The 23957-nt window shown below is 48.0% G+C and overlaps 1 protein-coding gene across 2 annotated transcripts in view; it reads left to right on the top strand.

Moving 5' to 3' along the window:
• Nucleotides 1-16721, top strand: part of LOC142858705 (protein FAM163A) — a 76277-nt gene extending 59556 nt beyond the window's left edge. Inside the window, exons 2-5 of one of the 2 annotated variants that reach the window (XM_075988313.1) lie at nucleotides 6490-6587; nucleotides 11098-11119; nucleotides 12198-12312; nucleotides 12907-16721. In XM_075988313.1, coding sequence (XP_075844428.1) covers nucleotides 12220-12312; nucleotides 12907-13323 — 510 coding nt within the window. In that variant the 5' untranslated portion in view covers nucleotides 6490-6587; nucleotides 11098-11119; nucleotides 12198-12219 and the 3' untranslated portion in view covers nucleotides 13324-16721. Of the gene's footprint in view, nucleotides 1-6489; nucleotides 6588-11097; nucleotides 11120-12037; nucleotides 12313-12906 lie in introns of both variants that reach the window. The other variant, XM_075988314.1, reaches the window with a different exon arrangement.
• Nucleotides 16722-23957: the final 7236 nt, after the last annotated feature.

The following is a 23957-nucleotide window of genomic DNA, read 5'->3' as shown; positions in this document are numbered from 1 at the left end:
CTTCAGTGTGTGTTTATCACCATGTTATCTGTATCTGCTCTGGTCTTCACTATTTCTTCACTTCTACGAATTTTCGGTTTAATTTGTTTTTAACTTGCTTTTCAAGTTCCTTGAGGAGCAGCAATAGTTTATCGAATATCTTTTTGCCTTTTAAAAAGTTTGTGTGTGCCGGGCGGTGGTGGCGCACGCCTTTAATCCCAGCACTCGGGAGGCAGAGGCAAGCGGATCTCTGGGAGTTCGAGGCCAGCCTGGTCTACAAGAGCTAGTTCCAGGACAGGCACCAAAGCTACAGAGAAACCCTGTCTCGAAAAACCAAAAAAAAAAAAAAAAAACCAAAAAAAAAAAGTGTGTGTGTGTGTCTCGCCAGCGTATGTATATGCCTCTGCACTGTATGTGTGCAGGGGCCAGGAGGCTACAAAAAGGTGTCGGATCCTCTAGACAGTCACCTGGGTGACTGTCAGCCCCTACATGTGTGACTGGGACCAGAATCCAGGTCCTCTGCAGGAGCAGTAGATGATCTTAACTACTGGCCTATCTCTCCAGCCCTTGAAACCTCCTCACCTTTTTCATGGGGCCACTGATTGCTATAGACTTTCCTCCTCAAAGTGTTATGCTATATTTGATCCAGTTCAATAGGATGTTGTCATTTTTACTTGTCTCCAGAGGTTTTTATATTTTGTTCCTTGATTTCTTCCTTGATCCATTTTTTTTTCAAAAGTAAATTTTGCCCCACGTTTTGGTATCATTGTCAATGGTTTTCTCATTACTGGTTTCTAGTTTCATTGTATGTTGACATGAAAAAGCTTTTAATAGAATTTTAACTTTTAAATGTTGGTGAAACTTGCTTTGTGGCTTGTCATATCATCTATCATGGAGAATGTTCCATGTTCTGATGACAAAAAAAATTATGTGTATTTGGTAGTAGCTGAATGGAATGTTGTGTGGATATCTGTTAGGTACATTTGACTTCGGGTATAATTCGCCTCTGCTGTTTCTTTGTTTATTGTCTGCCTCGGTGATCTGTCCATTGCTAAAAGTGAGGTGTTCAAGTCCTGTGATAGCTAATTTTGATTGATCAGGTTAATAAACACCAAGTCATTAATAAAGCATAATTTTGTTTGTTTCTGTGAAGGCGTTTCCAGAGAGGACTAAGGGAGAAAGAAAGACCCACACTGAATGCAGATAGCATCGGTGTTATTGGGGACATTGAGAGTCCCTCTTTTGCAAAGGAGTTTCTTAGTCTCAATGATAAAAGAATTTTTTAAGGTATGTGAGAGCTAGAGAGACAATTCAAGGGCTACAAGCACTGGCTGCTCTTCCAGAGGACCTGCATTCAACTCCCAGGACCCACACGGTGGCTCACAACCATCTGGAACTTTAGTTGCAGGAGGTTCAGTGCCTACTTCTGCCCATTTCCTGAGAACTTGAATGAGGCTGGATTCAAATGTAATGGGCTAATTTCTAGCCAGGAGAGTATTCGGACCATTCAGTCACTGCCTACTGTTCTCATCCAGAACCTATAGTGAGAAGGAGAAACAATAAAGCAAAAAGACATGAGAAGTATGCTATTTGTCAAGGAAGGGAGTGTGGGCAAGTTTAAAGCTGCAGACGAGGCAGGTATGAAAACAACTGTTATCTGTAGACAGGCTACAGCTGGGGCCGGGGAGATGGCTCCGTGGCTAAGTGTAAGACCCGGCTGGGAGGGCGTGGGGGCCCAGCTGGGAGGGTGTGGGGGCCCGGCTGGGAGGGTATGGCAACCCACCTTCAGCCACAAGAGGAATCCCTCAAGCAAGCTGACTTGCCAAAGCAACTAAAATGGAAAGCTCAGGGTTTGTGAAGAACCGTCAATATATAAGGTTCACAGCCATGGACCAAGACTCCCAGTGTCCACCTGGGACACACACAGATGCACACACACAGGCACACACATGTCGTAGGAGATCTCTATTTTGTTCCCCGCTGCTCAGACCAGTAACAATCGCCCAGAAACCATATCATTTGCAATACTGTTTGGCCAATAGTTTAAGCATATATCTGACTAACTCATATCTTAAATTAATCCATCTCCATTAATCTGTGTATCACCATGAGACTGTGACTTACCAGGTAAAGTTCCAGTATCTGTCTCTGTCAGGGCGACATGGTATCTCTCTGACTCTGCCCTCTTTCTCCCAGCATTAAGTTTAGTTTTCCCTGCCTAGCTAAGTTCTGCCTTGTTATAGGCCAAAGCAGTTTCTTTATTCATTAACCAATAAGAACAACACATAGACAGAAGGACCTCCCACATCATTTCCCCTTTTCTGTTTAAATAAAATGAGTGCATGCACACACATATGGGTGTACAGTCATATTGACACACGCGTGTGCACACACAGACACACACATATATGCACACACAGACACACACATATGCACACACAACTGCATATATGCCCGCACACAACATGAAAATCATACACAACACATATACATATACCAAAAAGTAAATAGATTTCAATATTTAAAAGAAAAGATTAGAATGGGAATGTTTCCTCTGCACCATTGTATGGTTGGAAACATAGGACACATTTTTTACTTCAGAGGGGGCTCATTCTTAAGAGACTGCCTTGAGATAAGGGAGACGGCTCAGATACTAATGTGTTTCTCATGAGGACATGAGGACCCTAGTTTGGATCTATGGCACCAATGTAAATGTCAGGCAGGCATAAGGGCCTGCCTGTAATCCCAGCACTTAGGAAGTGAAGGAGAAGCCCTCTGGAGCAAGGTGACTAGCTAAACTAGTCAGAATGGTGAATTCTGGGTTAAGTTAGAGACCCTAGTTCAAAGACAAGATGAAGAGAAACTGAGGAAAACTCCTGGTACCAGCTCTGGTCTCCACACACACACCTACATACACAGTTCCATACACACACACATGCACATGGGAGCACACACGTGCACACACATACACAGAGACACGAGCAAAAACAGAAACAAGACAGAGAGCCTTGGGTCTTAGAGGTGACTTGGGATTTTTAAATAGTGTCAGAACTGTTAAAAAGCCTTTGAGAACATTCAAAGGTGGACGAAATACATTTGCGTTATGAGATGAAAATGAGATTTCAGGGGCCCAGGATGGGCTATTATGATAAAAACTAGGCGTTTGGGTGACAAGAGGTGGAGTTATAATGTCAGTCTTCACTGTCAGCTCGACTGTATTTAGAATCGTCATGGGCTCTGCCCCTGTTAAGGCTGTGCCTGAGGCTCTCGGCCACAAGGACCTGCACAGCCTCAGGGGACACCAAAGTCCAGGTGATGCGGTGGAGGCCCCTTCTTAAGGATGTACCTTTGACTTTTCCCGATGACTTGCAGGTGCACACATCTCTGGGGGCCTGGAGCTACTCCCCTGGGCTAAAAGGGCCTCTTGAGAGCCTTATCTGACAGTCGGGACCTGAAATGGGCATCAGAATAATCAAAGCAACAGGCCCTGTGCTTCATCATCCTCTCACAGCCCCGCCCTTCCCTCCCCCTCCCACACCAGCCTTGCCTGAGCTTGCAGTCCCAGACAGGTCACAAGGAGACAACAGCTCCTCTCCTCCAGCTGCTAACCTGCCATGTCAATTCCACCAGTTAATAAATGACTGGAGAAGGCTTAATTGCATCGGAAGAAATTGACAGCAGGTGCTCAGGCCCCACTCAGTTAATTTGTGTTCCTGGGGGGGGGGTGGAGCCATTAATTACATGCCTGGGTGCAGCTGCATCCTGTAGTTCTCTTCCTAAGTCACCCAGGGAGTGAGTGAGGGAACCCTGCTAATGGAATTTGGGGTCACTGTTGGTAAGGGGCCCCCTCTGAGAGAGCAGGGACCTCTGGGCTGATGGAAAGTGGCTTTTAGTGTCCCTCCCTGTCTGCTAGAAGAATGTCATCCTCTAAGACCCACGTCCTGACTTCCTCACCGGCTCTCTGCTGACGGACCATTGGCTCTTCTGACGACCCACATCCAGACTGCTAGTGGACTTGGTCCCAAAGACACAGAACCTGGAACTAGTCTTGACATGGGAACCAGATGATGCCACCAACTCTGCAAGGTCACCCCTTCTACACATTTCCCATGCCACCCTGCTGCCTCCCAAAGATCTTCATTCCTCTGTCACTTCCCCAAAGGGCTAGACGGTCAGACACAAACCTGGTACAACACAGACTCCCGCGCCTGCCCAGCCACTATGGATGTGGCTCTGGGGCGTTCAGGGTCTCTGTTTCTTAACGTGTGGCTCAGCTGGTTGTTACTGTCAATCTGTTTCAAGAAAGTACTCCAGGGGGCGCCTCGGCGCCTGGTGAGACCTGTGCATTTCTGGAAGGAGAGACAGCGGGCTCAGAGTCAGGATGCTCCACTCTCAGGGCCTCTCCCGGTCTGTCTGTCTCTGCCTTGCTGTGTGTGATTAAGCAACTTACTCAGCCCCTCTGAACTTGGCTTCTTATTAAATAAGATATTGGGGACAACCCTCATGGAGTCTTTACATTTCCATGAATTGTTTTTCTAAAGTGAAAATCTCGGGAGTGGGTAACTACAGAAAGAGGGAGGGGTGGTACAGTGGCCGGGACCTCTCCAGCCACTTCCGCCTGAGCAGACAAACTGGAGGCAAAGCAATACCACCAGACTGGAGGGTGCTGACAGCTCGTGACTGGCACTCTGAAGTCTGTAAAAACACAAGCAACTCTCTTCTGAGGATAAATTAAACAGCAGTTGGATCAGCCCAAGGTGTGGTTTGACTGGACTGTTAGTTTTGTTTAGAGGGGAAGGGGAGAGATTTCCCCACTGACTATTTAAAAAGGATTCTCAAAAAACATTTTTTGAGCAAAACCCACGTAGCACACTTGTTTAACAAATCAATTACCTTTATTTTATCGTAGATGTGTGTGTGTGTTCCTGTGGGTTCATGGCTTTCATTTTCACTATCTTGCCAGGGTAGTGTGCACTTTTATTGGCTAAAGAACTGAGCAGAGCTTAAACTTGGCTCTTGCCTCTGTGCATTTGAGAGCAACCATGAGTCTCCCTAAGCTCCTGCAAGCTCACCAGCTCCATTCCAGGGGCCTCTGGCAACTCCTTGCCTAGCCCTTGGGTATCACCTGGCTTCTTTTGTTGTGACTGTCTCATTAATGGCACTACAGGTCCAGAACATTGGGCCGGCCACAGCTTCTATCCCACAGGGGCAGGAAGGAGGCATTCATAGCTCAGCAATTGCTCTGCCAGAAGAGCTTCTAGGGTCTTCACCAAATTGATGGTCCATCTTATTTGTGTGGAGTGTGGGTCTGGATGCTGAAAGCGACTCCTTCTGTTTCCACTGTATATTTTTCACATGGTGGGAATGGGGGACCTGTCCCCAACGCTCTGTGGTCTTCTGACTTCCATGAGTATGCTTTGAAATCTCACTCCAAATTCAGTTCCCAGCTTGAGCCTGGGCAAAGCCCGGCCAGATAAAGCTCCCAACATAGCAGCTTACTGCAAAAAGCCAGCCAGGAGGGAGTTAGCTAGTGAAACAAGTCCAATCTTGACCCTGTCCATAGATGTGATCTCCTATTACCTTTCAAACCTGACTTACCATTCAGAGAGTGAGAACATCCTTGAGAAAAGAAAGCCCGGTTACCTGTGGTGGTTTGAAAGAAAATGGCCACCAAGGGGAGTGGCACTATTAAGAGGTGTGGCCTTATTGGAGAAAGTGTGTCACTGTGGGGGCGAGCTTTGAGGTCTCTTTTGCTCAAGCTTCCCTCTGTGTGGCAATCAGTTCACTTCCTGTTGCCTGCAAGATGTAGCACTCTCAGTTCCAGCACCATGTCTGCCTGTACACCACCATGCTCCCTGTCATTATGATAATGGACTGAACTCTGAAACTGTGAGTCACCCAATTAAATGTTTTCTTTATAAGAGCTGCTGTGGTCATGGTGTCTCTTCACAGCAATAGAGAAGCCTAACAAAGGTAGTATGCATGGCATCAGGGGCAGAAATTACCCCGATCAGAGAGGAAGGTAATGTGTGGACTGGGTCACTCTAGAGGTCCACACATCCCCTGTCATCTTTTCCCAAGTTCTGCTCCCAAGTCCTGCTGGTTAGGCACCAATCCTTGACCTCCAGCTTCTGGGGGTAGAGAAGCCAAGGGTCCTCAGTGCATCCTTTCAGAAAGTGGTTCTGTGGTGTCACTAATGACTGGATCCCCTCCCAGCACACTTGAGCTGAGCTGAGCTGAGCATCATACACAAAACACACACTTGAGTTCCCTAGAGGAGGTTGAAAGACGTAGATGGGATCCTGTCCCCCCGAGGCTCTTGCCCCAGGCACCCTTGCCCAGTGTTATACTGCTACACTGGACGGGGGTTATAGTGATACAGCAGTGATCAAAGAAGAAAATGAGTCTGGGATGGGATGGAATATGATCTTCCAAGTCTTGAAGATCTCCTAGCTTATCTGACCACTCAAATCCACATACAACTCCCACTAACTCCCCCTTCTTCTCTAGCAGGGACTGATGATGCTCTTGGCCATGATACACCCCCAGCTGCTATCTGCTCATGTTCAGCCTGCATGACTGAGCCACCGCTGCTCCAGCTATTTCCTGTGAGTATAAGGCACAGGCCAAAGCTTTCATTCCCAGAAGTATCGGCGCTCCAGGCGGGAAGATGGGTGTAGTGGGAGTGTTATGAAACCTGGACTCAGAGTCCAGACCCGCAGAATTCTTCATCTTTGCTGACTCCAGTATCTTGGGTTGGCCGCCACTGATCTGAAAGGAGTTGGGTGAGAACACAGGAACTTTGTTCTCCTTCTCACGAAGTTACTCAAGAGGCAGAAGTTTTGATAGAAATCCACACCACTAGCCCTGAAGTCCTGGCTCAGACACTTGCTACCCTGTGACTTCAGAGAGGTCTCTGAGAAGTCGGGCCTCTCCGCCTGTGTCATAGGACTTTTTGGTAATGTCCAAGAAGGTGTATTAGTTGCTTTTTTGCTGTGAAGCAAACTTAACAGCTTAAAACAACACCCAGAGAACACCCCTAGAGTCTCTGTGAGTCAGGAATCCTGTGGTGGAGAGCTGAGTCTATTACTTCAGTATCTATCAAGAGATTGCATTTGAGGCATGGGCTGGGGTGGCGGTTTCATCTGAAAGCTTGACTGGATGGGTGGGAAACAGACTTGCTTCTGATCTCACTGTGTGATGCTGTAATGGTTCTGTTACTTCTGCGCCATGTACTAAGGGCCTCAGTTTCCAGCTTTCTATTGGCCACAGTCCACCTGCAATGCCTGGATCTCCCAACATAACAGCTCATTGCAGCAAAGACAAAGAGTTGCCTCATGAAAAAAAAAAATTAATCCTGAACCTGCCCATAGAAGTGACTTTTCATTACCTTTGCTACTTTTTTGCTGGTTAGAAGCAAGTCGTGGACTACATCCACACAGTTAGTGAGAACAGCATACAAGGCGTGGGTGCCAGGGATAGGGATTACTGGGGGTCTCCTCTAAGTCTGCCAACAATAAGAGGGAATATGCCTGGTAAGCTGTACCATGCTATTTATAAGTATAAAGATTTACCATTACCATTTGGATCTAATTGCAAAAAGGAAAATGATCCTACCTGAAATAATAGGGAACCATTAAGTGTGGGAATTTAAGGGCCAAATTGTACTGTTAGTACCGGGTCCTGGGGAAATGGACTGAGCCTACTTAGCTCATCTTACACATTTCATGCATGCCTTCCCGGCTTACAAAGGTGCATATATACAGCCAGGAAATGCCTGAGCCTTCTCCACCCTCCACTCACATAACCATGCTGGGTGTGGTCTTTAAAAATATAAAAGGGTGCCAGACATGGTAGCACACACCTAATCCCAACTTAGGGAGGCAGTGGCAGGCAGATCTCTGTGAGTTCGAGGCCAGCCTAGCTTACATGATGAGCTCCAGGGCAGACCGAGCTACACGGTGAGACCCTGTTTCAAACAAACAATATATACACATACACACATTCGCACTGGCAACCCCAGTACTTAGGAGACTGAGACAGAGAATTGCTGAGAGTTGGAAGCCATTCTGGGTTACACAGTGAGTTCTGGGAAAGCATGGGTAACAGGATGAGACCCTGTGTCTAAATTTAAAAACAAAAAGCAAAACCAACAAACTTGTATGAAAGATGCGTGTGAGAGATCCCACTTTCTCCTCATTGGCAAGGGTTTCTGCGTGTGTCAGTTTTCAAAGGCAGAAAGGTCAATGTCCAAGATGAAGTATCTGTGTAGGTAGGACACAGCCATCAGATGGTGGCTTCTTCCTCCAGCCCATTTTAAGACACTGCTACTGGGGCTGGAGAGATGGCTCAGAGGTTAAGAGCATTGCCTGCTCTTCCAAAGGTCCTGAGTTTAATTCCCAGCAACCACATGGTGGCTCACAGCCATCTGTAATGGGGTCTGGTACCCTCTTCTGGCCTGCAGGCATACACACAGACAGAATATTGTATACATACTAAATAAATATTTTTTTAAAAGACACTACTACTGTATAGCCCCCTAAAACTGAAAGAGGGAAGACCAGGGTGTAAGTCGGGGAGGGAGATGCTGTTCTTACAAGGCTTTCCCATAAGCCCATCTGCTGAAACATCCCAGTGGAGGGGGCTAAGGCTTTCAAAGTCAGTGTGGTGGCTCCACACCGGCCGTACCAGCACTTGAGAGTCTCAGGAGAAGGATAGCTACATACAAGCTTAAGGTCAGGCTGGGCTACATAGAAAACTCTTGGCCAACCTGAGCTACAAATTAAAACCATGTATTATTAAAACAAAACCAAAACAAATCAAGAAAAAAAATGGCCAAGACTTTCTGTAGGGTGGGTCACTGACCTATTCCTGCAGATCTTAATGGTAGACTTCTGTCTTGCAAGCAAACCTCAGCTGTATGTGTGGAAGCAGGGGAGGCTTCGCTGGATGTTGTAAAGGCATCTTATAAATCCTCTCCAGCAAGAGATTTACCTCCTCCCCAACCTGCCCACCAGATGTTTTAGGAACCCCCAGAAACATGGCCTGCCACACATCTGAGCAAAGTCAAATCCATCTTCAACAGGGATGCTGAAGCCTGTGGATGGAATTAAAAGTTGCAACTTTCTGCCCCCTAGTGGTCAGTTAGATTAATAACTGTCATCCTGTGACATGCAGAACCTATAACCCAACTTTTATTGAGTATATAACACCTGCCTGCTGTGTCGCATGGCGTGATGTATAATATTGGGAGTGGCCGGTATGGGAAACAGTATAACGCAATCCTTGGTTGCAAAGAATTTACAGCTTAGTAGAAGACTCAAGATATTTATGCATCAAAAATTGGTTAGCAGGGCTGGAGAAATGGCTCAGCAATGAGGAAAACTTGCCATTTTTAGCAGAGGACCCTGATTCAGTTTCCAGCATCTACATGGCAGCTCACAGCCATCTGTAACTCCAACTCCTATTTTGGCTTCCTCAGGTACCAGGTACATATGTGGTACTCATACATACACACAGGCAAAACACTTATACACATAAAATAAAAATAAACACGTTTTGTTTGTTTGTTTGTTTGATTGATTGATTGGCTGGTCTATGGTCATAGGGTGTCTAAACCCCTTTCCATGGCTAAACTCCTAAAGACCAGGACTGCCGTATCATGGGGCAGGGGCTTCAGCTGGGGGAACAATGGGAGGTGAGAAAGAAAAGTTAAATGGTGGTGAGCATACAGGACAGCTGGGGAGGGTGAAGCCTTTGAGGCTGTGTCCAGACGAGTGTATCTTTCACTCTTTCGAAGGTGGTGGAAAGTCCTGAGTGACTTTTAGTGGTACCTGATCATCTCTCTTATACATCCTTCAAGACACCAGGAATTCTTTCTTGGCTGCTCCGTTCCTGAGCCCTTGCCTCATCTCTGGATCCTATTGCAATGGCTTTTTTTTAAAGCAGCATTTTTTTTTTTTTGGTTTTTCGAGACAGGGTTTCTCTGTGGCTTTGGAGCCTGTCCTGGCACTAGCTCTTGTAGACCAGGCTGGTCTCGAACTCACAGAGATCCGCCTGCCTCTGCCTCCCGAGTGCTGGGATTAAAGGCGTGCGCCGCCACCGCCCGGCTTGGCAGCATTTTTTTTATTAATGAATTTATTTATTAGGTATACAATGTTCTGTCTGCATGTATGTCTGTCCGCCAGAAGAGGGCACCAGATCTCATAGATGGTTGTGAGCCACCATGTGGTTGCTGGGAATTGAACTCAGGACCTCTAGAAGAGCAGCCAGTGCTCTTAATCTCTGGGCAATCTCTCCAGCCCCTGCAATGGCTTTCTATATTCGACTCTTCAGGCCTTATTTTGGTGGATGCTAGTCAACTTAAAATATGTATTTATTTTTCAGGCAGGGCTAGAAAGATGCTAGAGATGCAGGCACTGAAGGGCGGGGCTGATGAAAGACCAAACTGCAGCAAAAGGAATGGGGCTCAGACACAAACGCGGGGGTGTCAGTTACACCAATACACTGGTTCACCCTGAACTGGCATGGGGAGCAAAAGCTTGAAGAAGATCAAAAGCATTTGAGATATTTCAGTTAGAACAGCTGGGCACATCCTGTACCCTGATTTAACTAAGTGCAAACCAACCACCCGAGAGCTTTTGAAAACACAGACTCGCGCTCCTCAGGCGCTTGGGGGCGGGACATGCCTTGTGCCCAGCACACACCCACACTGCTGCTCCACAGACCCGGCAGGAGCAGCAAGGCTGCTACCTCTAAATGTAGTATAAACAGGCTTTCTAGGAGCACGGGTGAGCAAGTAGGACCTTTGAATGAAGGAATGGGTATCCCTTCATCCAGGTGACCACACGGGATGCATGACTTAGTAAGCAGGGGGCTGCTGAGGCCCAGATGTGGTGGAATCATAACAGACAGGGAGAGCTCAGAGGTGGGCATCTATCTGGAAAGCAAAATAATGCCTTTATCCTGTGTATATTGAGTTTGAGATAACAGTGGGGCTTCCAAGAGCAATGTCGAGATGAGACTGGGTGGAGATTCGGGAATACACTGACCCCAGGGACCTTTTTTGGGCAGTAACATTCTCTTCCCACTATCTCTGTACCTTTTGTTGTCTTACAGGTCATCGTTCCCTTCACTGAGTGTAAGTCCTTGAAGTCTTCTCTCCATCCTCCAGCTATCAAGCCCCCACTGTACTGCAGGGGTGGGGGCCCCCGTATGCCTAGGAGGCTCAGAAACCACCACACACCAGCCTGCCAAAAGCCTGGATGGCCTCACCTGGAACTTGGCCCCAAGCACCAGGATCAGTTTCCCTAGTCTGACCATGACCATCCAGGAGTCAGGAAGCTGTCTGCTAGCTCACTCTGGGCTCGTGTCTCCAAATGTTCAGAAGCATTGATACTTGTGCCCAAGAGAGAAGCCTTAGAGAGGCTGACTTTTACGGGGAGCCAGGCTAGGTGGAATTCCAGGCAAATTTGTCAAAGCTTTAGTGTGGTGCCTCCTATGTGGAACATGGATAATGAAGAGCTGTCTCAAGGGTTAATGTGAGGATTCCTGAGCCAGATTGGGGGGAGAGGGGGAGATGCTTAGCAAAATGCTTCCCAGACAAAGTCCTTCTCTATTCCCTCTTGGAGCCACAGGAGCAGGAGGGATAGCTCCATCAGCATAGGCCTTGTCTTGCAAGCAGGAAGACTTGAGTTCAGTCTCCAAAGAGGACCTGAGTTTGATCCCTAGAACCCACATTTTAAAAGTCAGATGTGATGGTGGGCATTTGTAATCCGAGGATCAGAGAGTCAGAAACAGGCAAATTCCTGGGGCTCTGGTTCCATCTAGCCTAGTCTGGGCAAGTTCCAGATCAGTGAGAGACTCTGAGGAAGAATGCCCAAGGTTGTCCTCTGGCTTCTACAGGCACACATACACACACTGACACACAGAGAGACATGCATATAATAATAATAATGGTGATGATGATGATGGTGATAATAATAATAAAGCAGAAAAGAGAAAGACCAAAAGACTAAAGAAGTGGAGCAGTTAGCACTCTGCCTGTCTTTTCCTGCAGCAGCCGCGGCCCCCACCCCACTCTGGTCTAAGCATAGCGAGTCCTCTGCCTTCAGGAAGCCCATGCGGGCCTGGGTCCACTCAGCTCCTGTCCTCCTACCTACTACTGTGCAGAGAATGTGGATCGACTATTCCTCACTTACCGGCATGCGTCTTTGCAGAGTTTGATGGGGCGCCGGGCGGATGACAGCGGGAACGGTTGTGATCACTGGCGGAATCCTAGCTACAGTGATCCTCCTCTGTATCATTGCTGTCCTGTGCTACTGTAGGCTCCAGGTTAGTTCCACGGGCTCTAGGCAGAGGCTGGGAGGCCACCAGCAAGCCGCTTCTCCATAATGGGGGCAGAAAGTGGAGGTCCACTTTGGAGGCAACAAAACCCGAAGCCATAAAACATGAGAAGCATAAGTCAAGGAAGCGGAAAATTGAGCTGTGCGCCTCACACATGCGCGCCCGTACACACGTTCCCTGCACCCTACAGAGACACTGGAGTGTCCTGGGAAGGAAGATGCAGGGCTCTCACGTTCATCTCTCCAGTTCATAGGGATTGGTAGGGAAGTCACCATCCTGGGAGACTCTGAAAGCTACTGCAGCAGCCTCCAGCCTTGTCCTTGCATTGGTGTATGTGTCTCCCTCTCTGCTTCCCCGCCCACCAGGACACATTGAGAAAGAGAAGGATTGGCTGGGTAAAGCTGAGAGTAAATGGGATGCGGGTCTCTGAGGCCGGAGTATATTTATTCCCCATTGACTAACCAAGTGGCTGGCACGAGGTATTCAGCGAAAGCTGGGGGAGGGTTGTTCCTGTGCGCGCTAACTAGTGATGGAGGAGGGGAGCTGGACTGCCTCTCAAGCACCCCTTTTCTTTCTCCCCAGTATTACTGCTGCAAGAAGAGTACAGACGATGAGGATGCCGAGGAGGAGGAGGAGGAAGAGGAGGAACACGACCTTTCCCTCCATCCCCGAGCCCCCACCTGCAATGCCTGCAGCTCCCAAGTCCTGGACGGCAGAAGCAACCTGGCGCCTCTCACCAGCGAGCCCTGCAGCCAGCCGTGTGGGATGGCCAGCCACTGCACCACTTGCTCCCCATACCGCACCCCCTTTTACATACGGACAGCTGACATGGTGCCCAATGGGGGTGGAGGCGAGAGGCTCTCCTTTGCCCCTACACATTACAAAGAGGGGGGGACCCCATCCCTCAAATTGGCAGCACCTCAGAGTTACCCGGTGACCTGGCCAAGTTCTGGGCATGAGGCCTTCACTAATCCAAGGGCTATTAGTACAGATGTATAATCCTTTCACCCCAATCTGCACACACCCAACACTGTCCCAGCAGGAGCAATGGAGTGGAGGGGACCCTTCAATAGTCTCCCCCAGGAACCGTCTCAGTTTCTCTGGCTTCCATAGCAGAAGGTTCACTAGGATGTGAGCTAGTCAATGCATCAAGGACCGGGCAGGATCGATGGCCCCGAGAAGCCTGCAATGTCACCAGTTTCTCTCCGACTCTTCCCTCTAACAGTCAGCTCTACCACACCTCCCAGTAAGCCCACACCCTTTGCTTCGCTGGGCTGTGCGAAAGAACACCAGGGAAAGCCTAAGCAAAGGCTCTGGAGGCTTCCGGGGACTGTGGGAAACGAAGTGGGCATGGACACAAAGGGGAAGGTGAGGACTAGACATTCCAGAATTTGAGAGGAGAAAGAGGTAAAAGTATTAAAGGAGCCCCCAGTTTTGCTGGCTGGAATTCACCCATGAGGTGATCTACACTCTATTTTATTTTTTAACTTTGGTGGCCTGCTCGATAGGTATATGAGTTCTGAGAACACCACATCTGCTATCTTGCCCCTGCTCATGAAACACACAAATTAATGCTAAGTGCCACAGCACACAGCTGTTTATGGGGACCATATCAAGGAGCGTCTATACAACCTTGTCTCTCCCAAGTCCTCTCTTATGCCCCCTGCTAGAGAACCTTCCCCAGATTTCAATCGCTGTAGTCCGATAAACCTAGTGAGCAGATCTCACTGGTTACCCCTGTTCCTCCACGCTTAACCACAGATGTAGATTCAGCCCTGTGAGGGTGTGTGCATGCCCATTCCGTCCCATGTACTTATCACCAGCTGCAGAGCAGAAGGGTCCAGGGTCCCAACAAGAGCTGGACCAAAAGGCAATTAAAGTGATCAGTCTCCATGGCAACCAGAAGGAGGGCTCTGAGGCAATGCTGCAGCAGTTAAGTTCCCATGCACCTGTGCAAGCTCCTCTAGAGGCTGGTGCACGTCTTGAGCATCCATCTGTGATGTGACATTAAGAACAGGACCATTTTATCCCATCAGGGGATGTAGCCTATCCCCTGAGTTCTGGGCCGGGGGTCTCCTGAAGTTTGGCTGTGTCTTAGTAATTACACTTCATGCTTGCTTGCCCTCCTTCGGCCCCCTAACTTTCCAGCCTCATGATGATGGATGATGAGCTATTTTTCTGTCTTACTCTAGTCCCCTAGTCCCCATACCTCCTACTTATAACTAACAGCGGCCTTACAGGTTTGTGTTGTTTGTTTTGTTTTGCTTAGGTGTTTTGTTTTGTTTTAGTAAGTATGCCTGATAAATTCTCCAGTTACCTCTGTGGCTCAAGGGTGTCCCCACTTCTAAGGGTGTATAGTTAATGCCTGCACACTCCTGACTCACAGAATGCTGTTGAGGGTGGGCCAGCAGAAGGGCTGGTCTTTCTCCTGAACCCTTGGTTGGTTGGTTGGTTGGTTTGACAGAGTAGGCTGCACCTCACATCTCCAACTGTAAATAACAAACATTTAGCTAAGAAGCAGAAGACAATCTCTGACCATATTTTGTTCACTTGTTAGATCTGGGACCAGTCAGGTAACTTCACTGAGACTTCCATTTGTCTCCAGTGAAGCAAAACTTGCCAAAATGGACTCTAAATATCCTTTATTGTTCCACAAATCCAAGATATTGTAGAAAGATCTGCTAGTCAGCTCTTTCCTCTCACCTTTATCCTGGCCAGGGTTGGATGGATCCTGGGTACAGAAGTATTTGATGCGGGCTGGAAACCACCAAAGGGGTGGGAGAAAGCCCACGGGATTAGGAGGGGAAATTATTTCAGTTGTTGGTGAAAAGCAAACAAATCACGCTAGGGCTGTAGCTCAGTTGGTTGAGTTCTTGTCAGGTCTGCACGAAGCCCCGTTCCAATCTCCAGCGCCACTAAAACCCACCTCTGATTCCTTCACTTGGGAGGTGGAGGAAAACAGATGGTAGTTGTTCAAAGTCATCCTGGACTATATTGCAAGTTCAAGGTCACCCTGGGCTCCCTGGGACCCTGTCTCAAAAACAACAACAAAATGTTTGCCCAACCCTCTATGGAGCAACCTCAACCGCCAAGCGCTGCAGAGAAGGGCACAGCAGCAGGGCTGATGAGCTGTGTGTCTCCTGGTGCAAAGGGACGGCTCCACAGCTCCCGTGCACCAATCCGCCATCTGCCCGTCCTGGGCCAGGCGCAACCCCCTGACTTGCTGCTGGGCCTAGCAGCTCTCCCCACTTCCTCACCACCAGCCCAGTGCCTTGCTCTCCTGTGGTTTCACAGCTGCCATTTCCTCCACCCCGAATCGCAGTGCCACCAACATACCAACGCCTGTGGGTAAAGCAGGACAACCCAGCCGACTCAGCCGACTGTAACCCACTTCCGGACTCGGGGACTCTGGGTACAAAGCCCCCTTTGCGCGTCTCCTGCAGCTCTCTCAGCTTAACCCACAAGTCCAAGTCTGGATCCCACGTGACAAAGCGGGGGAGGAATACACCCTTCCCTTCAGCACATATCATTCAAGGCACAGGCTCCACCGTAGGCTGCGGGTCACCTGCCCACCTCATCTCACTGTAGCATCGTGGTCTCCATCCTGGGGAAGGGAAAGCTCACCCAGCTCAGCCGTGCGGTCCTTTTAGCTGTGGAGTCTGCCCATGAGACACACTCTGTACACTTCAAACGGAACCCTGAACAGGAAGAGAAGGAGGGGGAGCCAGGGAATAGCTGGTCCTCTCCACCATCCTTCTCTGCATCATTCCGCTGCGGCTGCAGATTTCCTGTCGTGCATCTTTGATAACTTGGAACACAACCAAGTGAATGTCAAAATAAAGGAGAAATTTTAAATAAAAAAATCTCAGAAGTATTTCCATCCCTCCGCCGGGGAGAAGGGCCAGCTCTGTATGGCTTTAAAATGAACGCTCATTCGAAAACCCAAAACGTCCATTTTCAACTCCGAAATCTTCTCAGTTCCTCTCCAAAGCCCTCACTTTAGCGCAAGGCTCTTTGCTGAGTCAGCATCCACAACCAAGGAGGATTTCCTGTTTCTTGGGGAAGGGGTTTTTTAAAGAAAGAGACCACAGTTGCAGCTGAAGTGCCCAGACGCATCAAACTTTGCTGCTATGTGAGAGAACACACCCAGACAGGAAGTGTGATTGGTTTCTATTCTCACTCAAGGGGTGATCATTTTTCCCCCATTGCCTAGAGTCCTCGCAGTCACATTCAGTTGGCTAGAATTAGCGCACAGGAACTGAAGGAGGAAGGGGAGGAGCCATTGCTCCAAGGGGTCAGGGGCCACTTTTCCAGGGCCATAGAGTTCCCAGAATACAGCGCAGCCTTTGTGTAAACAAATATTTTGCTGGGTGGAAAGGTTATTAAAATTTTTTTGATTAAAAGTCTTGTCTGGGCTGGTCGGTGGTGGCGCACGCCTTTAAACCCAGCACTTGGGAGGCAGAGGCAGGCGGATCTCTGTGAGTTCGAGGCCAGCCTGGTCCACAAAAAACAAAAAAACAAAACAAAACAAAACAAAAAAACAGACAAGACAAGAAAGTCTTACTTGGTGGGGAGATAAAAAAAAGATGTGAATTTCTTGTCCTAAACAAACGTTTTGCAGTATCTATTTGGCAGTTCTTACAGGTATCTTGGCTAGAATGACGAATTCACCAGTACAACTGATGCCCCCCACGCTTTCCAGGCCCGCGGTTTCCCCACCCCTCTACTTTCGGGTCTAATCATTGTTTCTCAGAAGACTTCACAGTTACACAACCAGTCCTGGGTGGCATGGGAAGGGGAGAAGGGAGACAGTTGCAGGGCCTACAAAACAAGAGAGAAGGAATGGAGGCTAGGGAGCAGATAACTAGGTCAGGGATGAAGCTGGGAGAGGTACGTGACGTTAGTCCCAAGGTACGAGCCTTTAGTCCCAAGGTATGTGCCTTTAGTCCCAAGGTATGTGCCTTTAGTCCCAAGATACGAGCCTTTAGTTCCAAGGTACTGCCTTTAGTCCCAAGGTACGTGCCTTTAGTCCCAGCACCAGGAAGCAGAGGCAGGCAGGTATCTGAGTTCAAAGGTAGCCTGGTCTACAGAGTGAGCTCTACAGAGAAAAACTCTGTCTTGAAAAAAAAAAAACAGAAAACGAAATAACAACGAAAGGTCAGGGATGAAGTCAGTGTGTCTGCATTTGTGTTGCTCAAGGGTTTAGAAGAGTAGCTCTCCCCACCTCAGGGCCATGACTCATACTGGGTGGGCTGCAGCTGGGTGGCCAAGGCATTCCTGTGCTGAGACCAGAGCCTTCCTCTAGTATCAGCTCACTCAAGTGCAGTTTTGCCTCAGAGAGCATCTGGCTTCCGTTCTGCTAACGTGGTTCAGTTCTGAGAACCAGAGAGCCTCAAGCACATTTTTATGGTGCCTGGCTCCCATCCACCCTAGGACACCCTGAAAGGAAGAACTGCTCGGCAATTTGGCCTCAGGCTTGTGGAGCAACCACCTGGGCTCAGTTGGTTTTTTCCATGACAATCCTTGACCTTTCTCAGACTCAGACCACTGCTCTGTCCAGGTGTAAGTGGGAAGAAGAAAGGGGATGAGAGAAGCAATGCCCTGTGTCTCAGGAGAGAAGCGATGCCCCGAGTCTCAGGTGGGAGGACTAGGTGGGAAGGCGGGAAGGCCCTGAGAACAGTAACCTGCAGGCCAAGTGCTAGATTTCCAGGCAACTTAGAAACAGGAGGCAAAAAAGAGGCCAGTGTGACCTGGGGGGTAGGGAGGATAGGGAGAGGTATGGGGGGGGGGGGGGGGGATAGACACCGCAGGAAAGGGGAAAGGTGTCTGCCAAAAGGGAAGGAAAAACTCTGGTTTGTGTAGGAGGTTTGGGAACTGGGAAGTTAAAATGCCGTTCTGCTAACGTGAAACCTTCAGTTTCTCCTCCTGGAGTTGTTTATCCAGAGGAGGCTGCTTTATCTTCAGAATCTACCTGCCCAGGCTATCAGGATGCGGGTTATAGTGGAGACTGAGTTTGAAAGGGCAGTGAGGGGAAAGACCTGGAGTTTCAACACAGGGGCAAGAGTTTCAACAAGCCTTAGGCCCTAAGGCTTAGGGGGGCGGAGAGTTACTTGGTCAGGGTTTATTCCAACCCTGCAGAGTCCTGATGCCTCTGTAGATCTGTGACGTTATTGTTCAGGAAATATCCTGATGTATTCAGGACAAAAAAAAAATTCTGATGATTGATTAAGAAGGATAGTTTCTCATCAACTCCTCTTTTGAGTAGCCCTGACCTGTTCCAGAAATATAAAGAATGAATATCCTGCCATGACCCTTGCCACAACCATGGAGGAAGTCACGTCTCCTTCTGTAAGACTCCCCCCACAATCCTGGGTGTACCGGCTCCCAAAGGGGTCCTTTACCAAACCTGAGAGAGACTTGATTCAGGCCTCAGCGAAACATTTGGCCACCATACTTCCTCTCTGTCTTGTCACCGTGGGCCCCATCTCCCACACACCAACCACATCCAGAGTCCAAATAGGGGTGACAGTTCCCATCTCCCCAGGATGGGCACCAGCTGCTAGGTGGCTGAGTCGCCCTGAGTACCTGGGGTCACCCTCCCTTCTGGGTTTGAACCTAAAATGGCATGCGCCTGTGCTGGGGGCAGAGAAACCGCAGGCTCCAACTCTGGCCCTTTGGCGCAAAGCGAACCTCTGTCCACTCCTGTCCATCCACATCAGGGCAGCCCAGGGCTTCTGCCTTGGACCTACTGGGAAATTCATTCTTGCTCCTAGACCTAATAAAAGAGAAGTTCCCTTGAGAGAGTCAATAAACGTTTTAAAATTAAACTAGAACCCCCACCTTCTCCTAAGGTCCTCTGAACTCCATCCCCAAACCAAAAGAATGATTAATAAGATCCACGTCTCAGGCCTCCAGCTATTGAGAATCTCATGGTCCTATTGGTCCTCAACCTGAATTCTCTCCCCTTCCTCTCTGCCCTATTCATGAGGAGAATGAGTTGGGTACTGAGAACAGTCAATGGGGAGGAGCTAAGAGGGAAAAAATTAAGAATTTTTTAAAATAAGGCCAGGGGGTAGTGGCACACACCTTTAATCCCAGAACTCGGGAGGCAGAGATAGGCGGATCTCTGTGAGTTCGAGGCCAACCTGGTCTACAAGAGCTAGTTCCAGGACAGGCTCCAAAGCTACAGAAAAACCCTGTCTCAAAAAAAAAAATTGTTAAAAATAGATGAACATTGTAACATAAAACATGAGATAAAAAAATTTCAAGGTTGCACACACCAATAAAAAATAAAGTCTCCGGTTAGGGACTAGAGAGATAGTTAAGTGGTTACATACGCTGGTGGTTCAGCACCCACATGGTGGTTCACAACTGTCTGTAACTTCGGTTTAGGGATCTGATGGTCTCTTCCGGCCTCTGTAGGCACTACACGGACATGTACACAGATATACTTGAAGGAAAAACATTCATACACAAAAATAAAACAAAGATAAATCATTTTATAAGTCTTCTGTGGAGGGCCTGGAGAGATGGCTCAGTGGGTAAGAATGCTTATTGTGCAAGCATGAGTACCTGGGTTCAAATCCCCAACACCCATGTAAAAAGCCTGATGTGGCTGAATGTGTGCCTGCAACCTTAGCACTGAAAGGGCAGAGCGAGAAGGAGCTGAGAGTGACAGAGCAGGCTAACCAGCATCCTTCTCCTACCTCTGTGTGCACAGATAGGCACACACACAGCACATGTCTAACCCTCCACACACACACACACAGAGAAAGAGAGAGAGAGAGAGAGAGAGAGAGAGAGAGAGAGAGAGAGAGAGAGAGAGAGAGAGAGAGACCTACGGAGAGAGAATAAGGAAAGGCCAGAAATGAAGTCTTTCCAATTTATTCCTTATTATGTCGCTTTGATTTTGTTGCTGTTGTTTTGAGTCAGGGATCACATGTAGCACAGGTGGCCAGGCTGGATGGTGCACGCCTTTAATCCAACACTCAGGAGGCAAGGCAGTTGGTTCTCTGTGAGGTCGAGGCCAGCCTGATCTATGTATCCAAGTTCTGGGACAGTCAGAGCTACATAGACTATCCCCCAGACACAAACAAACGACCCTTGTAGCTGAACACAACCTTGAACTCCTGACCCTTGCCTTTGCTCCAGCGCTAGGATAGCAAGCCTACACCTTCATGTCCTGTTTTTTTTTCTTTTGTCAAGTTACATTCCAAAAGATTTTTCCAAGTAAACTTATATAAAAACCATCCCTGCAAAGTGGGAGTGCGTGCTGGGTCATCTGATACAGACTCACGTGGGAAAGATGTGTGGCATGAGCCAAGCATGGCCCCGTGGGCACATCAGTGGTGCTGGAGAAGCTGCGCTGCTCGCGGCTCTGGATCTGGAGTAAGAGCGTGGCCGGCACTAAGGCTCTCTGATACCTCTAAACAGGAAGAGAGACAATATTCTCACAAGACCAAGCGCAGAAGACCTGGCTGGAAAACCAGGTATCAGACAACACGGGTCTGTACTGTATGAATTGAAAAATATTTCTTGTGGTGGTAAAAGAAAAATCACCCCAAATGTGTATTTTGGACCATTCTGAAGTGTACATAGGATGCCATGACACAGGTTTACAATATTGAGGGACCATCACCACGATTGTTCCAAAGCTGAAGACAGTTCTACAGCCTACCCAGATGGGCAGAGCAGGGAGACCTGAGCAGGCCTCCTACTGAAGATGAAAACAGAGTTGGGGTTAACAATGGACAGACTCAGATATGGATATAGGACAGAAAGGCCCAGAAGTCAAGCTGGAAGTGCAAGGCTGTTTGCCAGACAGTAGTGGGATAGGACCTCCTTCCTAGTCTGTGGGCACACTGAGGTCCCGGGCTATGGGGTGGATGACAGATGGCTCAGGCAGGCCAGAACTTATGGGTCTCCAGGGAAAAGCCATCCACTAATGTCCAAATACCACCACCTTCCTTCTCACTGCCACCACGGTCTTCTCGCCAGAAATCTCTGCCCCAGAAACCCTCCTTATAGTTCCTAGACTGGAAGAGTGGAAGGCTAACCATGTGGATGCTGGGCACCAAATCTGGGTCCTCCCCAAGATCAGCAAGTGCTCCTAAACCCCAAGCCATCTCTCCAGTACCTAGCTTATCTATTTTTGTTTTTTGTAGATTTAGTATCAACCCAAATGAAAACTCGAAACTCAGGACATCTCAGGAAATAATCTCATAGTATTATTATATTGACAGCTCGTCTATTTTTAAACATTTTTATTTATGTGTATGTTTGTCCCCTAGAACTGGAGTTGGATGACTGATCTACCAAATGTGGTTGCTAGGAATTTGACCCAGCACACACTCCCACTTTTCAGGGATGGTTTTCATATCAAGTTTACTTGGAAACATCTTTTGGAATGTAAATTGACAAAAACAGAAACAAACAAACCAGCATGGCACAAAGGTGTACACCTGCCATCCCATCCTCTACAAGAGCATCTCTGGAGCTCCTAATAGTTCATGCTTCCACCAGGGCTATCTCAATAGAAGGGCTTAATTTTGTTTTGTTTTAAAGTTTTTAATTATCTCAACTTTGAATATATTGCCTAAAAATTTGACTACTACCCAGTTTGTGTTTGGGAGTACATTTCTAGCCTTTCAACTTAAACAGTTAAAAAATAAAACCACCCCCATGCTGCTACTTCACAGTAACTATTTGGACTGCATCTAAGAAGCCCTATTCTCTGCGGAGCAGGCTCATCTGCACTCTGGTTATCGAAAGTTAAGTTATGCTACCTCCTGAAAATGTTTTCCTAAACTACAAGAATCAAATAGGAAATTGGTGAAGAAACACCTTGGTCTGAGCTGAGGGTCGACAGGAGGGCCCAACACCACCAGAGGAAGAGCAGGGAGGACCAGAAGCAGGGAACCCAGGGCTTCTATTCATTCCGGTTTGGCAACATTCTCAGAGCGAATTTTTCCTTTTTTCTGCTGTGAGCATGTGTCCTTCCTCAGGTACAGCCCATCTTGTTATTTAAGACAGGCCTGGCGTGTGACAAGTGGACTAGACTGGCTGGCCCTAGAGTCCCAGGGATCTGTCTCTTGCTTTCCCAGTGCTGGGCTAACCAGCCTGCCACTACACCCAGCCTCTTTTTAAATGAGGTGTTGTAAAGAGTGAACTCAGGTCACTGCACTTCCAGGGAAAGCATTTTACCAGCTGAGCTACCACTGGAGCTGGCGTGTGTGTGTGTGTGTGTGTGTGTGTGTGTGTGTGTGTGTGTGTGTATCAGAGATCGATGTCAAATGTCTTCCTCAACTGCACCCCACCTTTTTTGAGAGGGTCTTTCATTCAATCTAGAATTTACAGGTTCAGCTGGGCTAGTTGGTCAGTGAGTCCCAGAAGTTCCTACCTTCCTAAGAACTGGATCTACGGATACGTGCTGCCATGCAGTTGCTGTGTTTTAGATTTATTTGCATGTGTGCGGATCTTAGTGTATGCCTGGTGTCAGATCCCTCCCTGGGTGTCAAGATTCCATTACTTGCAAGAAGCCCAACTTGTCCTGTGTGTGCTGGGATCCAAACTCCAGCCATCACGCTGTGCAGCGGGCGCTTTACGAAACCGTCTTCCTGGCGCCTAAGTTTAACACAAACCACCTCCCTACTTCCAGCACACAAGATGCTCAACTCATGAACAAATTTAATACATCCCAGTCGGCACACCCCATGTTCGGAACAACTCCCAAGGCTGTGTTTCCTACGTCACTCTTTCCCTAGTCAAGAGAGCCACGTACAGTGGGAAGAGATGGCTACACAATCACCACAAGTGTTCAGGCACCCTGCACCTCTTCACTGACAGCCACCAACGCCACTTGATGCTTCCAGGAGAATCCTGACCCTTCCCACCATTAACGGCCACAATGCCCATTTCTGTAACTCTTGTATTTTGGAAATTTTAGTCAAAAAGAAGTCAAGTAGGAAAAATTAAGGAGATTTATTTGTGTATCAACCAAAAATTGAATAAGGCACAGTCAACATCATCATTATGGAAACATATGCAAAAAGCAGACATGGGAGGCATGAGCAAGTCTGACATCAATACTGTCAAAGCCATTAAATTGGCAAATGCATAGAGGCAAAATTGGCAGTTAGGAAATCTTGGTAGACAGAGGAAGTAAGAGTGCTGGTGAAGTCATCTTGCTGCGGTACCCTCACTTTCGCAGGCCACATTTGTCGGTCACAGCCTAACAGCAGAGCTCACAAGGCTAAGCACAAACCAAAGGCTGTGAGACGATGCTCTGTCATCAGCCAGTTCTTGGCCACAGGCCAAGCCTCACTACCCTACGCCTGAGGGCTTCCAGGTAAAATTTACTAAAATTATTTCAGTGGAAACAACTCTCTAGAACTTTTTTGTTAATCTCTGAAAGCTTTTTTTTTACCTGAAAGGGAAAAATCCAAGTCCAGTTTCTAATTCTCACCCTGCTTGCTTCTTGGTATTACTCAAGAAAGGATTCCCATTAAACAAACAAACAAACAATGTAACATGGACAGGCCTGGCTTGTTTGTTGTTGGGGTTTTTGTCCTCCCACCAGGTCCCTCTCAATTGTTTAGCCCCAGAGAAAATCACACATAGGTCTCCATAAATTA

The sequence above is a fragment of the Microtus pennsylvanicus genome, chromosome 10 (genome assembly GCF_037038515.1).
Source record: "Microtus pennsylvanicus isolate mMicPen1 chromosome 10, mMicPen1.hap1, whole genome shotgun sequence".
NCBI lineage: Eukaryota > Metazoa > Chordata > Mammalia > Rodentia > Cricetidae > Microtus > Microtus pennsylvanicus.
Note: the sequence above shows the minus strand (reverse complement) of the source record. Positions and strands in the feature narration are given on the sequence as shown.